Here is a 16,367-nt window from a genome sequence, read left to right as displayed (position 1 = left end):
TTTCATGCATTGGAGAAGGAAATGGCAACCCACTCCAGTGTTCTTGCCTTGAGAATCCCAGGGATGGGGGAGCCTGGTGGGCTGCCATCTATAGGGTCACACAGAGTCAGACATGACTGAAGCAACTTAGCAGCAGCAGCAGCAGCAGGGCAGAAAATGGGACATCAAGATTGCTGTAAAAAATTATTGTTTTGTTACCATATTTATAAAAAACTTCAAAAAGCTATATTATTTGGATAAAGTAAAAATTTAAACTCACACCATTATATTCTTCGAAAATCCAAAACTCACAATTGACAGAGCTGGGAAATATATCAAAAAGTGAAATAATGTGAAAAATTGTAATACCTCGGATAAAATTTAGTGACATTTTCAGTCTTTTCTTTTCCGAAGTACAAAATATGTGAAGACATGAAGTTGCAAACTGAGATAAAAATAGGATTTAATTGCTTGGGAATGCCCTTACCTAAAATGTCAAATTCTTCAACTGAAGTGAAAAAGAGAAAAAGGATTTTAAAAATACTATAACTTTTAACCAAAAAGAACATTTATATGCTAATATATACTAGAAGCTTTTTTTTTTTTAGAAAGTGACTCTTTTTAGAGGGAGACTGTTTCTCTAAGGGAAAATGACATATAGGGTCTTGGTTCTTGAAATCATTTGGAGAGAACTTGCTCTGATTTCATACTGAGGTAATGTCACTGTTTGAATTGTATCCCTTTTCATTAAATCATAATCTTGTTTACTAGATTCAGAACTTGCTTTGATGTATAATGATGAGTCTGTGTTGGAAAACCATCACCTTGCCGTGGGTTTCAAACTGCTCCAAGAAGAACACTGTGACATCTTCCAGAATCTCACCAAGAAGCAACGTCAAACACTCAGGAAGATGGTTATTGACATGGTGAGACTTTGGCCTCTCTGTGATCCTTACTTACTTTTACTTCTGCGGGAAGAGAAAATCCATTCATTCTCCTTGATAAACTGAGTTTGTTGAGAGTTTTCTTTTCTTTTTTTTAACCCCAGGTCTTAGCAACTGACATGTCCAAACACATGAGCCTGCTGGCAGACCTGAAGACAATGGTAGAAACAAAGAAAGTTACAAGTTCCGGTGTTCTTCTCCTGGACAACTATACTGATCGTATACAGGTATTGGATGGAAGCCTTTGATTTAACACAAAGCCGCACCGCACTAAATGAAACAACAATTAAAAAAAGGAAACAAATAAATGTACTTAGTTGTATGTCCTAGGTTACGATTCCAACTTCAGGCTTAAGAACAAGCAAAGGAAATGGATATTCAAGTTGATCCTCTAATTTACAAAGAAAAACAGAACTCTACTTATTGAGTTGCTTAATTCTAAAAATAAACAGCAAAATCTCATTGTAATAGGGTGTACGTGCCTGCTGATCCCGAAAGCTCGTGTTTGGATATAAATCCCACTGACTTGAGCTTTGTCAGGTCTGTTTTGGTTACAAACTGCCCTCAGCTGGTCTCCTCTTTCCACAAGTGGAAAATATGAAGACATCTACTTTGAGTAATTCTTTGCATTTTTTCCAAACTGAGGAAAAGAAACTATGGCAGCAGCATCTGACCTCTCATGTCCCTTTCAATTTTTAAATTCAATGAGTGTCAATAGAAGAAGACACATTTTCCCTTTCAGGACACTAATAATGGCAAATAACCAACTCTGGCCAGCACCGTTGTAATCTTGCTTTTTTGGTGCAAACACCATAATTATAATGCAACTAAAATGTTCTTGGGTCTGGTACCAAGTGTACTAGTACAAGAGGGATGAGATGTTCTGGTAGTATTTATACCTAATTTTATGGGATTTTCAAAACTTGATGATTTCAGGTCCTTCGCAACATGGTACACTGTGCAGACCTGAGTAACCCCACCAAGTCCCTGGAATTGTATCGACAGTGGACAGACCGAATCATGGAGGAATTTTTCCAGCAGGGAGACAAAGAGCGGGAGAGGGGAATGGAGATCAGCCCCATGTGTGATAAGCACACAGCTTCTGTGGAAAAATCCCAGGTATCTAATATAAGGTTTTTAAAGTTTCTGTAGGCTCTGCTGATGGTTGAACTGGAGGACTCTTTCTAGCTATTTTCTCTTAAATATATATATATGTATATTATATATAATATACCTATATAAAATATGTATTATATATATGTATAAGTGTGTGTATATACACACACACACACACACACACACACACACACACACACGGGCTTCCCAGGTAGCAGCACTAGTGGTAAAGAATCCACCTGCCAGTGCAGGAGACACAAAAGACATGGGTTCAATCCCTAGGTCAGGAAGATCCCCTGGAGTAGGAAATGGCAACCTGCTCCAGTATGCTTATCTGGACAGTTCCATGGTTAGAGGAGCCTGGCGGGCTGTATTTCATGGGGCCACAGAGAGTCAAACACAACAGAGCAACTAAGTAGCATATATACATATATACATATATATACACATATGCATATATATACATATATGTGCATATATGCATATATATACATATATATGTGGGTGTGAAATTATAAGGAAGCAACTACTTATTTAGTTTCATTATACTCGTGACTCATTTGCCTTCTCCATTACACTCAATTTCACAGTGAGGAGATAAAGCGGTCTTCAGAAAACCCATCAAAGTTTGGATGGTGTATCCTCAGTGTAGATCAGTACCTATGACCATAGCAAATCCAACTGAGTTAACCGAATGCTGCCATCTCATCCCTCCAGGTTTCCCCCAGCTCTGTCTTTATCTAAAACCTCTACTCTTCACCCTTGTTTCTTGAACCTTGTTTTCAGTGTCCAGAATCATACACACTGCCACCATCACCAGAGGTGGCGAATCTCTTTTCCACATATCTCTTCTGCCTCATGGTCAAAGCCCTGTCCTGTGTCCCAAATATGCATATTTTATATATATATATATATATATGTGGGGGGGGGGGGCTTCCCAGGTGGCACTAGTGGTAAAGAATCCACCTGTCAGGGCAGAACTTAAAAGACGTGGTTTTGATCTGTAGATCCAAGTTTGCCTCTACACTTCTGAGACTAGACTGAGATCTTTTGGTTGTATCCAAAGTTAGTTACAAACTCCCTCTGTGCTGGAGGTACATTAGACTGTAGGCAGGGAGATGCCCCTAGCTGAAAAATACGTAGCACTAGAAAGTATCGATATCCTTACAGCAGGGTGTCAGGTGAATAACCTGCCCTCTTGGTTCAGTTCACCAGCTCATCACTGTCCTCCACCCAAAGCACTCTCCATCACTGTGAACAGGTCTCCCTGTTTCCATGACATTGTGGTCCCCCGTGGCATTTCCCACAGATGGGCTTTGGTGAGCATTGTCTGAGTAGACTGGTGGTGAAACCTTTGACTAGGTGCTCTTCAGATCTGTAGTGTTCTCTCACCCCAGGGCCTAGGAAATAAGCAACTAGAGGCTGCCTTTCTTATAAATGCTGAACATGTAGCAAGAGCAAAACAAATGAAGAAAGAAAATGGCTGCACTGTAGTTCAGCTGATTGAATTTTCTCCATTGCCGTGAGCTTTTTTTTTTTTTTTCCCAAATCCCTGGAAAACACATTGAAAATAGTATTTAAAAACCTTTAAACACATGTAAAGAATTAAAAGAGAGGAAAGAAGAGTGGGTGGAGGAGAAATATTTGAATCATCTATAGTCAGTCTTATAACCAGTACAGATCAGAGATACCCTGACTTTGGTGTGAATTCTGTTAATGCTAGGGAAACACCAGAGAAAAGAATGAAAGAGAGGAAGGAAGGAAAGAAAATAGGAAGATAAGAGTCATGTATGGCTAAGGTTCTTTGATATGGTACAACTTGGGATGTATGAAATAACTGGCCCCAAACCAGAATATTAACAAAGAGGTTCCCAGCAGTGTGGAGAGTTAGCTATGTAATGCCCCATGGGTGCACAGAAGTTGCCCTTCTTTTCTACCCCTGGATCCTGACCCAGCATCTCTCCAGCTCCTCAGACCACAACAGGGGAATTCCATTCCCTCATTCACCTAGTGCCTGTTCTTTCTCTCAACCTGCTCCCACCCCCAATGTTTCCTGTTTGTCCCACAGTGGACGGGTCAGCATAAGGCCACAGAGCCAGCACATGCAGGATGCATAGCCCCTGCGTAAACCAGAACAGAACCATAAGCTTCATGTTTCTTCACAGGAACACTAGCAAAGGAACCGCTTAATTGTCTTTATTTTTTCCTTCTTTCTCCCAATGGAAATGATGGTGTGCCCTCTGGATCTAAAACAATTGCAGACATGTCCACAGAGGGGATATTTATTTGTTTAGGAGCTTGAAGTATTTTCAAGTGTTTTACCTACGTCGTCTACAAACCAAAAGCATTCCACAGGACTTGAGACATGCCAGAGTCATCCTGGGCTGGCTCCCTTTCGTTTTAAAACCACGGCATATTTTAAAGTTATCAGGGAAAGAATGTTGAGTCAGAGCTCAGTGGACCAGGGGCTTCCTTCTTCAGAGAATGACTCACAGAATCCAAGGAGTGACAAAGCCATTCCCAGCCAGGGTTATATCCAGACTTCTTATTTGGCACACGTCAGAGGAAAAGTAATCTAGTTTTAGTGAGACCAACACAGGCTTTGGAGTCAGACAAAGTTGGGACAGAGTCCCAGCTCCACCGTTTACTGGCTCTGTGACCTCTGACAAGATATTTCTGAACCTCGATGAGTCTCACTGAACCTCAGTGGGTCTCCTCAGTTTTCCTTTGTGAATGGTGAATATCCATTCTCAATCTGTGGGATTAAGAGCAATAATGCATATATTGCATTCAGTGCAGGATGTACCATATAGTAAATGCCCAAATAACAGAATCTGGTATTATTTAATCTTTGTTGGGTTGTTGTGTCTTTTTTCTTTTTCCTCTTGCAAACCAGGGCAGCTTGCTTGCTTTTCCAGGGCCCATCACAATAACAGAGATGTAACTTTATTTTTCTTCAGGTGGGCTTCATCGACTACATTGTCCATCCCTTGTGGGAGACCTGGGCGGACCTGGTACAGCCTGATGCCCAGGACATTCTGGATACTTTAGAAGATAACAGGAACTGGTATCAGAGCATGATACCCCAGAGCCCCTCCCCACCACTGGACGAGCAGAACAGAGACTGCCAAGGTCTGATGGAGAAGTTTCAGTTTGAACTAACCCTCGAAGAGGAGGATTCTGAAGGCCCCGAAAAAGATGGCGAGGGCCACAGCTATTTTGGCAGCACAAAGACGCTCTGTGTGATCGATCCGGAAAATAGGGATCCTCTGGGAGAGACTGAGGTAGATATCACCACAGAAGACAAGTCCCCGATCGACACATAATCTCCCTCTTCATGCGGAGATGAACATTCCACCCTTGACGAGCATGCCAGCTGTATGGTAGGGCCAGCCTGCCATGGGGGCCGAGGCCTGCACGGGACAAGGGCCATGTGGCCTTTCCAGTTACTTGAGTTCGGAGCCAGAATGCAAGACCGTGAAGCAAATAGCAGCGGCTCAGGAAATTCCACGGTTGACTTGCCTTGCTTGCAAGCTGAGTGGAGAGCTGAAGCTTTCTGTGGTTCTGGAGGCCAACTGCGCATCACGACCGAATGGCTTGAAAGTGGAAGACACCCAACTGAGAGATTTTTCTGCACTATGTTTTGGGCATCTGTCCCCTCTGGTGACTGAACTGACTAATAAGGTCATTTCTAAATCTGCTTACCTGTCCCCTTGTCTGCCACCCCGTGTGCCTTTTTTGTAAAACATTTTCACGTGTTTAAAATCCTGTTGAATACCTAGAATTTAGTATCAGCTTCTACACAGATAAGCATTACAAGCTGACAAAAACTTTTTTGACTCTTTCTGAGGGGAAAAAAAAAGGAAAGTAAATTGTCTTCCTTCTTTCTTGGGCAATATCTTTCACTCAATTACAGTTACTTTTGCAAATAGAAAGGCTACACTTCTAACCACATTCGACTTCCTTCCCCTATGGTCCCAAACAACTCCTCAGTTGCCCTTAAAACAGATCTCTGTCTGCCTGCTTTGAACAGTACTTTTTTCCCTCTAGAATTGCACTTCTTTGCTGTAAACAGAATAAAGTTGAACAAACTAAGGGGTAGGAATGGGTAGTTGTCTTGTTCACAGTAACAGTCTGTGTAGAATTCAGCTTCACAAGGCAATTGCCCTGTCGGGTCCTGAACCCCTGTGCCGCTGGGGTTGCACGATCCCCATCCTGTTCTCTTGCTCCCCTCTTCATGCTCACACCAGTTACACTGTTTCCAATTTAATGCTGCCGTCTTTCTCTTGCACTGCCTTCTGTGCTAACACCTGCATTTCTGTTTATAACCGTGTATTTATTACTTAATGTATATAATGTAATGTTTTGTAAGTTATTAATTTATATATCTAACATTGCCTGCCAACGGTGGTGTTCAATTTGTGTAGAAGACTCTGCCTAAGAGTTGCAACTTTTCTTGTAACGTTTTGTATTGTGTATTATTATATAACCTGAACATTGCTGAAGAGATGTCCCCCTCGCCAGTTGGGTCTGCCCTTTTCCTGGTCTGAGTTGCTAATACTGCTCAACTCCTTCATGAACTGGCTTTGAAAACAGGACTCTCACATTAGATACTAATGGTTTCTACTGAGATTTTACTTTTGTATAGTTTGCTGGGGTGTGGGGGCAGTGGGCTATGGTTTTTACCCCTGTTCTATTCAAATCTGTACACATGAGTTGAGTTTTAACTGAGTTCTACTATAATTGAGGCTTCAGTTTAACAAGAAACACTACGTTTGGTTTAACAAGCAACTCACCAATCATTCTTCTGAGAGTCCCCAAACTACTGACTTTGAAGAGAAATTTCCCAGCCTGCCATTAAGCAGGAATGTCAATGTTCCAATTAATTACTAAAGAAAACAATAAAAACAATGTGAATTTTACAATGAAATGTGAACTGACATAGTAAATTATGCAAATGTGAAGCTTCTGATAACACTTGTTAGACCTCTGACTGGCTTCAGTCTCTGTAAAATCTATTTCATGCTTTCAGTTCAGCATTGTGACTCAGTAGTTCAAGAAATGGCACAAATGTGCATGACCAATGGGTTTCTATGTCTATGAACACTGCTTATTTCAGGTGGACATTTTATTGTTTTCCAAAGTTTCTCACAATGTATGTTATAGTATTATTATTATATATTGTGCTCAAATGCATTCTTAAGAGACTTTTATATGAGGTGAATAAACAAAAGCATGATTAGACTGCAGGCCCAATTATTTTGTGGTTAGTTCTGATGCATTAAAAGCAGATATTTTTTTCTCTTCTCTCCTACCATACTCCACAAAGAAAACCACCCACTTTGCTTGGCCAACATCACACCTAAAGTTTCATAATCTGTGTCCAAAAAGTCCCCTAGCTTGGAACATTTACTTTTTTAGCAACTGTTCGACAAGGTCAGTGGTGCAAGAAGGGAGATGGTGAATTAGAAGAAACAAAGCCCCTTTAAGAATCTGAAGAGTTTAATCTGCTAGATGAATAAAAGTAATCTCCCACGTGGTTGGATCCTCTAGAAAAATGAATCCCAGACTCAAAGAACATTAGCTTGATGTAGTCAGATGGTCCTATTGATTCATTTGACACATGAAGAATCGGAGGTCCAAAGAGTCACGTTAAAGCACAATGCAAGGAGTGCTGGCTGACACTCATGGTCACCTCAGTGATCCATGGAGTCTCCTGTTGACCATATGGTTATGCTTTTCTTTCTGGAAAGAACTATGTAAATATCATAAGCAAAATAACACTTTGTAGAAAAAGTCAACTTAGAAAAATTTTATCCTGAGAAAGTTGTGTGTGTGTGTTGACAAAGGCTGCAAATAAGAATCAGTGGTAACCCATGATATTTAAACCACAAAGGGAAGTGGTTGTGAACTAGGAAGGGGGTCTGCTCTAGAAGAACTCCACTCAATAAACTGAAATTACTGTATTTCTTTTTGAAGATGACTGAAGGTGAGCCACTGTTGCAGAACCAACTTGCCTGCTGGTTCCAAAGTAGGGTTTATAGCTCTTTGCCACCATCCTGATCTCTGATTGCACCTGTCTGTCTCTAAGCTTTTACTGATTGAGTGACAAGTGAATTGGTTAGAATAGCCACAAGTGTGACTTCAAAATATCTAGAGCTATAAATATTTATAAATATTTGCAGGTCTGTTCCTACAGAGTAGTTCCTAACCTTTGGTTCAAAATTAGAATCATCTGGAGAATAAATATTTTGAAAAATACTGATGTTTGAGTTCCATTCTCACTCTCAGATTTCTGTTTGAATTAGTCTTGGGTGGAGCCCTGGTCACTGGATTTTTCGGTCTCCCCAGGTAATTCTAACATATAACCTGAATGGAGAATCAACTGCTTCAGAAGAGAGAAGCACACTTGTAGATAAGGCTTTTGTCTCAGTCTGTTCAGGCTGCTATAACAAAATTCCAGACTCTGTATCTTAGAAGCAAGAGAAATTTGTTTCTCATAGTTCTAGAGGCTGGGAAGACAAAGATTAATATAATAGCAAGATCACTTCATATCTGCTTCATATCTGGTGCCTGCTCACTTGTGTCCTCACCTGGTGAAGGGGCTGGAGATCTCTCTGGATCCTCTTTCACAAAGACACTGATCCCATCCATGAGGGCTCCACTCTCATGACTTAGGCATCTCCCAAAAGTGCTACCTCCTAATACTATCATCTTTGGGATTTTGGATTTTGACATATAAATTTTGGGGAGACAAACATTCAGAAAATAACAGCCTTCTTTCATCCCAGCTGTCTTCAGACACTCTGCACTCACCATGGCCATGCTCTGGTTCAAGTATAGAAACAAGGAAAGGGATAAGAGATGAGTAAGATGAAGCTCTGCACTCCCAGAGCTTACAATGTGCTGTTGTTGAGCTCATCACTTGCCTTCCCGATTGTAAAATCATAATCATGTTCTCAGGAAAACCACAGTGCAGGTCAATCTAAAAGAAAGTTCATCTTCTGATTCCAAAACATAGGCCATAAGTGTAATTGTCCTCCCACTCGATGGCCGGGAGCTATTATAGAAGCAAAAGTTACTGAGGCATCTTTGCCAAGGCTGAGAGTGATAACTTTTGCTTAACAAGATGCACATGAGCTAAAGACTGATTTACAGACTTAGAAACTGTCCGAGTTGGAAACACACACACATACACGCTGGATGGTGTTTCCCTGACTTATTCCCACAAGCTTATTTTGATATAAATAAACTGGAGGTCATTGTAATTCTCAGTCCACTAAAGGAAGCCTAATGGAGTCCCTGTGAAGGGAGGTGGTTTACTGTATTGATTCTGGAGCCAAATGACCTGGATTCAAATTCTAACTCCTTCATTTATTACCTGTCCTGCCTTAAATAAATCACTTACTCACTGGGCTACAGTATAATGGGGATTATAAATCTGTCAGATGGGGCTAATAAACCCAGGGCTCTTTCTACAGTTTCATTGCTACTTCTCTGAGCCTCATGTTGTTCAAGAATGATGAAATCACTGATTGTATGAGCTTTAAAACCTATGAGCCAGGATGGACAAAGATGTCTGGCAAATCCTATTTATTAACCCATTGTTTGTGCAGCCTATACCCCTTACCAAGGATTCTCCACCCTAGTTTTCTCTTACAACCTTCAAGATTCATACCAGGTGACCTCTAATAGATACTTCCCTGATCCCTAAGGTTGGGATAAGGTCACTTTATCTGAGATTCCAGAACATCTCATGCTTTGACATTAATTAACAGTATAACCCTGGGCAAGTTCCTTAACTCCCCTATGCCTCAACTTTATCTGTAAAATGGAGATAATTATAATGATAGCTAGCTCATAATGGATCATGTGAGAATTACATGATCTGATATACATAAAGTTCTAAGAAATGTTATAACTATTAATACCTACTACTATATATTTAAGTTAGGTTTTTCTCTTTCCCTAAAGACTATAACTCATTGAGATCAGAAGGTGGATCTTATTCCCTATTGAACTTCAAGTACCCAATCCAATTTCTGGAATAAACATACATTTGGCAAAATAAAGTGAATCAAGTAATTTTGTCAAAGAGTGAAAGACCCATGCCTCGGGCTTTCCAAACCAAAAACGGTGTTGATCTCAGAGCACTGAAATTATAAGCTATATAATTTCAGAACCAAAGGTTCTTCAGAGATGTTCTGGTCTGTGCCTTTTCTTTTATAATCAAAGGAACTGAGGCCCAAAGGTGGCCAGTGACCTGCTTGAGATGACAAGATATGTTAATGTCACAGGTTTGCCGTAACTAAATACCACAAGCTGGGTAGTTTAAACAATTCAAATGTTTTGTCTCATAGTCCCAGAGGCTAGAGGTCCAAGGTCATGATGTCAGGGTCAATTTCTGCTGAGGACTTTGAGGGAGAATCTGTTTTTGCCTCTCCTCTAGCTTTGGGTGATTTGTGGGCAGGCTTTGGCATTCTTAGCTTGTAGATGCAGCACCCAAATCTCTGCCTTCATGTTCACATGATGTTGTCTTAGTGTGCACATCCATGTCCAAATTTCCCCTTTTGACAAGTCACCAGTCATATCACATTAAGGGTCCACCCTACTGCAGTATCACTTTAAGTAGCTATATCTGCAAGAACACTATTTTCAAACAAAGTTACATTCTGAAGTATTGGAGTTGGTCAAAAAGTTCATTCTGTTTTTTCTATAATGTCTTAGGGAAGAATCCAAATGAACTTTTTGGCCAATGCAATACTAGAAGTTGGCCTTCCCCAGTGGCTCAGTGGTAAAGAACCTGACTGCAATGCAGGAGATGCAGGAGACCCTGATTCGATCCCTGTGTGGGGAAGATTGCCTGGAGAAGAGGAAAGGCAACCACTCCATTATTCTTGTCTGGAGAATCCCATGGACAGAGGATCCTGGCAGGTACAATCCATAAAGTCAAAAAGGGTGGGATAGGACTGAAGCGACTGAGCACAGAACAGTAATACTAGGGGTTAGAACTTCAACATATAAATTTGAGGGGGATGTAATGCAAACCATAACACACAGTTGCTCACTAGAAGATTTCCTGATTCCTTCCAAAGGGATATTTCTGCAACATCATGGAATCTGAGCGTCTTATCGACTTCTCTGGACCTTTGTTGTTGTTGTTCAGCTTCTCAGGCATGTCCAGCTCTTTGCAATCCCATGGACTGAAGCATGTCAGGCTTCCCTGTCCTTCTCCATCTCCCGGAGCTTGCTCAAACTAATGTCTATTCAGTTGGTGATGCCAACCAACCATCTCATCCTCTGTCGTCCCCTACTCCTCCTGCCCTCAATCTTTCCCAGCATCAGGGTCTTTTCCAATGAGTCAGCTCTTCACATCAGTTGGCCAAAGTATTGGAGTGTCAGCTTCAACATCAGTCCTTCTAATGAATATTCAGGGTTGATTTCCTTTAGGATTAACTGGTTTGATCTCCTGGCAGTCCAAGGGACTCTCAAGAGTTTTCTCCAACACCACAGTTCAAAAGCATTAATTCTTTGGCACTCAGCCTTCTTTGTGGTCCAACTCTCACATCCATACATGATTACTGGAAAAACCATAGCTTTGACTAGACAGACCTTTGTCAGCAAAGTGATGTCTCTGCTTTTTAATTCACTGCCTAGGTTTGTCATAGCTTTTCTTCCAAGGAGCAAGCATCTTTTCATTTCATGGCTGCAGTCACCATCTGCAGTGATTTTGGAGCCCAAGAAAATAAAGTCTGTCACTATTTCCAGTTTTTCCCCATCTATTTGCCATGAAGTGATGGGACCAGATGCCATGATCTTCATTTTTTTAATGTTGAGTTTTAAGCCAGCTTTTTCACTCTCCTCTTTCACCTTCATCAAGAGGCTCTTTAGTTTCCCTTCAGTTTCTGTCATTAAGGTGGTGTCATCTGCATATCTGAGGTTATTGACATTTCTCCTGATGATCTTGATTCTGGATTGAGTTTCATCCAGCCCGGCATTTCATATGATGTACTCTGTATATAAGTTAAATAAGCAGTGTAACAATAAACAGCTTTAAAGTAATTCTTTCCCAATTTTGAACCAGTCCATTATTCCATGTCAGGTTTATCAGGAGGCAGGTAAGGCGGTCTGGTATTCCCATCTTTCTAAGAATTTTCCACAGTTTGTTAAAGAATGAACTGTAAGTTTGAGTCAGTACTGTTCAGTTCTAAAAAGTATAATTTCTTTATATGAAGGTGTTTTTGTTTTCTTAAGGTTTTTCTGAGTTCTTCAAACAAATTAATTATTTCCTTGATGTAGCTTGATGCCACATGGAGAGGCCAGGGAGAAGGAGAAGCAGGGTCTTGGGGTAGAAGGACAAACACAGGCCTGGAGTTAAGAGCTTAGGCTCCAATAGTAAACGATTCCAGTTCAAATCCCTGCTCTTCCACTTCTTAGGTATATACTATGGGCTAATACTTAGCTGCTTCAAACCTAAGTTTTATCCACATTAAAGTGAGGATTTTGTAAAGCCTAGTGAATAATGCGTCTAAACTGCACGTGTCAGCCACTGTATCACAGGTATCAGCTAAGGTTCATTTTTTTCTACAAATATTTAGAGTGGCCAGTTGCATGCCAGGCAATGTGTAATGAACCAGACAGACAAATGCCCTGTCCTTGTAAAGTTTATATTTTAGAGGGAGAGAAAAAAACAATAAATGAAAAGATAAATAATACAGTATCAGGTAGCTTTGCATGTTTGGTGAGTGACAGTGGTTAAGAGCAGTGTCTTTGGAGTTCAACTACCTGGTTTGGAATCCCAGCTTCTCCCATTATTAATGGTATGGATTGGGGCACAGCAAATACAAAGGCCCTGAAAATATAGTGTGCCAGTCAACCGCACAGAGCAGCAAGAAGGCCAGGGAAGGCAGAGGAATAGAAAACACAGTTGGTAGCCAGGTCACAGGGAGCCCTCGCGCTACTGTAAAGATGTGGGTGAGTCACTGGGCAGTCTTAAGCAGGGAAGTCAGATGATTGTACCTACATTTCTAAAAATTAATTCTGTGTGGAGAATAAACAATATTGAGACACGTGCAGAATCAGGCAGACCAGCTAGGAGGCTCCTGAAAGTGTCTTCTGAAGTGACAGGAAACTTAACAAGATTAGTAGTGGTAGAAGTATTGAGTTGGAAGATTTGGGGTAGGTTTTTATTTTTTAAAAAATGATCCACAGCCTGGTATTAGTGTTATTATTTTATTTTTTTGCCATGCTTCATGGCATGTGGGATCTTAGTTCCCTGACTGACCAGGGATCAAACCCACGCTCCCTGCAGTGGAAGCACAGAGTCCTAACCCCTTGACCACCAGGAGATTTCCTGGGGGTAGATTTTCAAAGCAGAGCCATCAGTACTTGCTTCCGGATTTGAAAATGAAACCAGAGAAGTGAAAAAGATCCCATAGTCTGAGCAATCCACTAAATGGTGGGAATATTTCCTGTGATAGGGAGCCTCTGGGGAGGAAGAGATTTAGGTGAAGGACTCTTGACATTTGAGGTGCTTTTTTCTCACCCAAGTGGAGATGTTGAAGAGGCAGTCAGGTGTATGCGCTTGAAGTTCAGGGTAGGGTTCCTGAGAATCCTCAACGCTGAGTGCCCTGTCAGTGAGGAGGCTCCCACTCCACTTGGTGTTGCGTCCTTCTGGGATAACTGTTTTACCCCAAATTATCCTTCACCCACAATGTGACCTCTTGCATAGCTTCTCCAAGGAAGCTGCCCACACACAGTATTGTGTGATTTCATAGAATTTTCTAGAAACTACTGGGTGTCCGGAAGGTCAGTTGCAATAGCACACTGCTTTCTCCTGACACAGAGCTGCCTCATTTCCTCTCTCCTTTTCACTCTCTCTTCCAACTCATTGAACCTCCCTCTCAAGAGCAAAACCAGTTCTTTTCCCTGGCTTCTGCCCCATGGTCAGCATTCATATTTTATGGGTGGAGCTTGATTTTGGGGAATCTCACCACCCAAACCAAAGAGCTTCCGATTGATATTTTATTAAAAAAGGTATTTTGTAAAAATACATACATTGGTCTCCCAAAAGAAATTCAGATATAAGAACCTTTCTTCCTTATGTTATTTCCTCAAGTAAAAATGGGAGGGCTCAGTCATAGCCTTTCTGAGAGGTGCATGAGGAGAAGACAAAGCTCAAGAGTCTTCTTGTACCACCAGAGGCTCCCCACCTCATAACCCAACCCTGTCCACACGCTTGACCAGATTTGCATGGATGCTGAGCTTTGCCCTCTGGCATTGCTCGGTAGTTGGGACTTCAGAGTTCTGGGTAGTGATTTTTACCAGATCTCTTTCTTTTTCTCCTTAAAATTTTACCTGATCCCTGCGTGTGAGTGCTCAGTCACTCAGTTGTGTCCAACTCTTTGCAACCCCATGGACTGTAGCCCACCAGGCTCCTCTGTCCATGGGATTCTCCAGGCAATAATCCTGGAGTGGTTGCCATTTCCTCCTCCAGGGGATCTTCCCAATGTAGAGATCAAACCCAGATTGCCTGCATTTGAAGGCAGATTCTTTACCGCTGAGTCACCTGGGAAGCCCACCTTATCTCTACAAGGTCATCAGATTCTTCGTGTCTTTGATAGAAAAATTCATTGTTTGTGTGAATGTTCTTTGGGTCTCTTGCTTTGCCCCAAGCAGCTCTGCCAGCTCTGTAGTTCAGAGCCCTGAGAGCAGGCGGAGAGAGTAAGCGGAGACACATATAAATGCTGCCCCCTTCACTCAATCTCAGATCCTGCCTTGTGTTTGTTGGGTGCTGTATTTAGTATCCCAAGATAGGATTTTATTGTGCAACGTGGGCCCTCAAATCAAGTCTATTGTCTAGTGCTTAGAAAGAAATAAAAAATTTTTTAATAATTTGTTATAACACCAGGGGATTAAAAAAAGAAAAAAAAAAAAAACCTTGGCCATTCTGGATCCTTTGAATTACAGCATGTCATGTCAGATATAGTTATTATCAACAGTAACCATGTATGTATTTATTTTGTCTTTCTCATTGACTTTTAATCAAACATCCAACTAAGACATGACTCCACAGTTTCTCTAGTTTCCCACATGAAAATCCCAAGAGCCAGGCCAGAACACGTGAGATCAGGCAGCTGGAGCCTCTGTGAGGGCAGAGAGTGTTTGGTGTCTCGCCATCCCTTTCCAGAGTGCATTGCACTGTCAGGCACAGAGTTGATGTTCAAACAGTTTTTGAATAAATTTGATGCTGAGGACAGTAAAACCGCACTTAACCGGAAGATGAGATGAATGTGCCCAGAAGGCAAGTTGACTCTGAGTCTCGCCCACTAGTGTGTGATGCTCTATTTTCAGATCTGTCTCCCTACTCAGCACTGAGTCCCTCAAGATAGGAAAATGTCTTTTTGTTTGTTTGTTTCATCTTGTCTTCCTCCCCAACAATCACTCCTTTCATTCCCAGTGAAAGGAGTGTCCTGTGATAAGGTAGAAAGCTTTGTTATTGAAATTATTTCGGAAATACATCTGTGGGTCTTAGGGAAGAAGTAAAGTATCCTGGGGAAAGCAAAGTTTGACAAACCTGTGTTCCAGGCCTTGTTATGCCCTTTCTTAGCTGTGAGAATTTGGGCAAATCATTTAAATTTTCCAAGCCTAAATTTTCTCCTAATTAAAAGGAACGCACAATAGGCAGTCAAAAATGGAATCAATATAGCATTACACATAGTGGGTGCTCAACAAATCTTTATTGTCTGGATGTGTGTTCTCATGGATGGAAGGATTAAAAATCATCTCTCTTTGAAAACATAATACAGCAGTATGTTTTGATTAAGGTTCAACAAATCAAGACTGGGTTAATCTAGATTTTTCCAAACATAATTTATGATTCCATCCAAATATAAATTACGATTCTAGAAAGATAAATGCTCTCACTCCAACTCACCAATAGGGGATTATGCAGACACTGATAGACTCATTGAAATGGAAAGAAATGTAGAAATCACACTAGCCCGCATTCTTCCAAAGCTGACTGCAAGCTTGCAGAGAACTTAGCAAGATTCTTCTGAGATGACATGAGCTGTTAGATTTTTGAGACGGAATCAAATTGTACACTTCTAGAGCACTCACTCTAGCTTACTTTTTCCTTCTGTAGCCAAATAATGTATTTAATTTCTCTTCTAATTTCTTGTTCCAATTGAAAATAGGAAGCAAACTTTCAGCGTCTGTGACTATGAGATCTTGGGAAAGGTTATATAACCTCTCTGTGCCTCAGTTTCCTTATCTGTAAAATAGAAACAATAACACCAGAACTTGTGTTGAAGATAACTGTGAAGC

General features: G+C 41.1%; 1 protein-coding gene across 4 annotated transcripts in view; it reads left to right on the top strand.

Annotated features, from left to right (window-relative positions):
* Positions 1 to 7,283, top strand: part of PDE4B (phosphodiesterase 4B) — a 539,031-nt gene extending 531,748 nt beyond the window's left edge. For all 4 annotated transcript variants that reach the window (XM_070786388.1, XM_070786389.1, XM_019957311.2 and 1 more), the window contains 4 exons: positions 751 to 905; positions 1,028 to 1,150; positions 1,860 to 2,042; positions 5,000 to 7,283. In XM_070786388.1, the coding sequence (XP_070642489.1) occupies positions 751 to 905; positions 1,028 to 1,150; positions 1,860 to 2,042; positions 5,000 to 5,365 (827 nt within the window). In that variant the 3' untranslated portion in view covers positions 5,366 to 7,283. The remainder of the gene's footprint in view (positions 1 to 750; positions 906 to 1,027; positions 1,151 to 1,859; positions 2,043 to 4,999) is intronic.
* Positions 7,284 to 16,367: the final 9,084 nt, after the last annotated feature.

The sequence above is a fragment of the Bos indicus genome, chromosome 3, assembly GCF_029378745.1.
Source record: "Bos indicus isolate NIAB-ARS_2022 breed Sahiwal x Tharparkar chromosome 3, NIAB-ARS_B.indTharparkar_mat_pri_1.0, whole genome shotgun sequence".
NCBI classification, from domain to species: Eukaryota; Metazoa; Chordata; class Mammalia; order Artiodactyla; family Bovidae; genus Bos; species Bos indicus.
The sequence above is the reverse complement of the archived record's forward strand: the minus strand, read 5'-3'. Positions and strand labels throughout refer to the sequence as shown.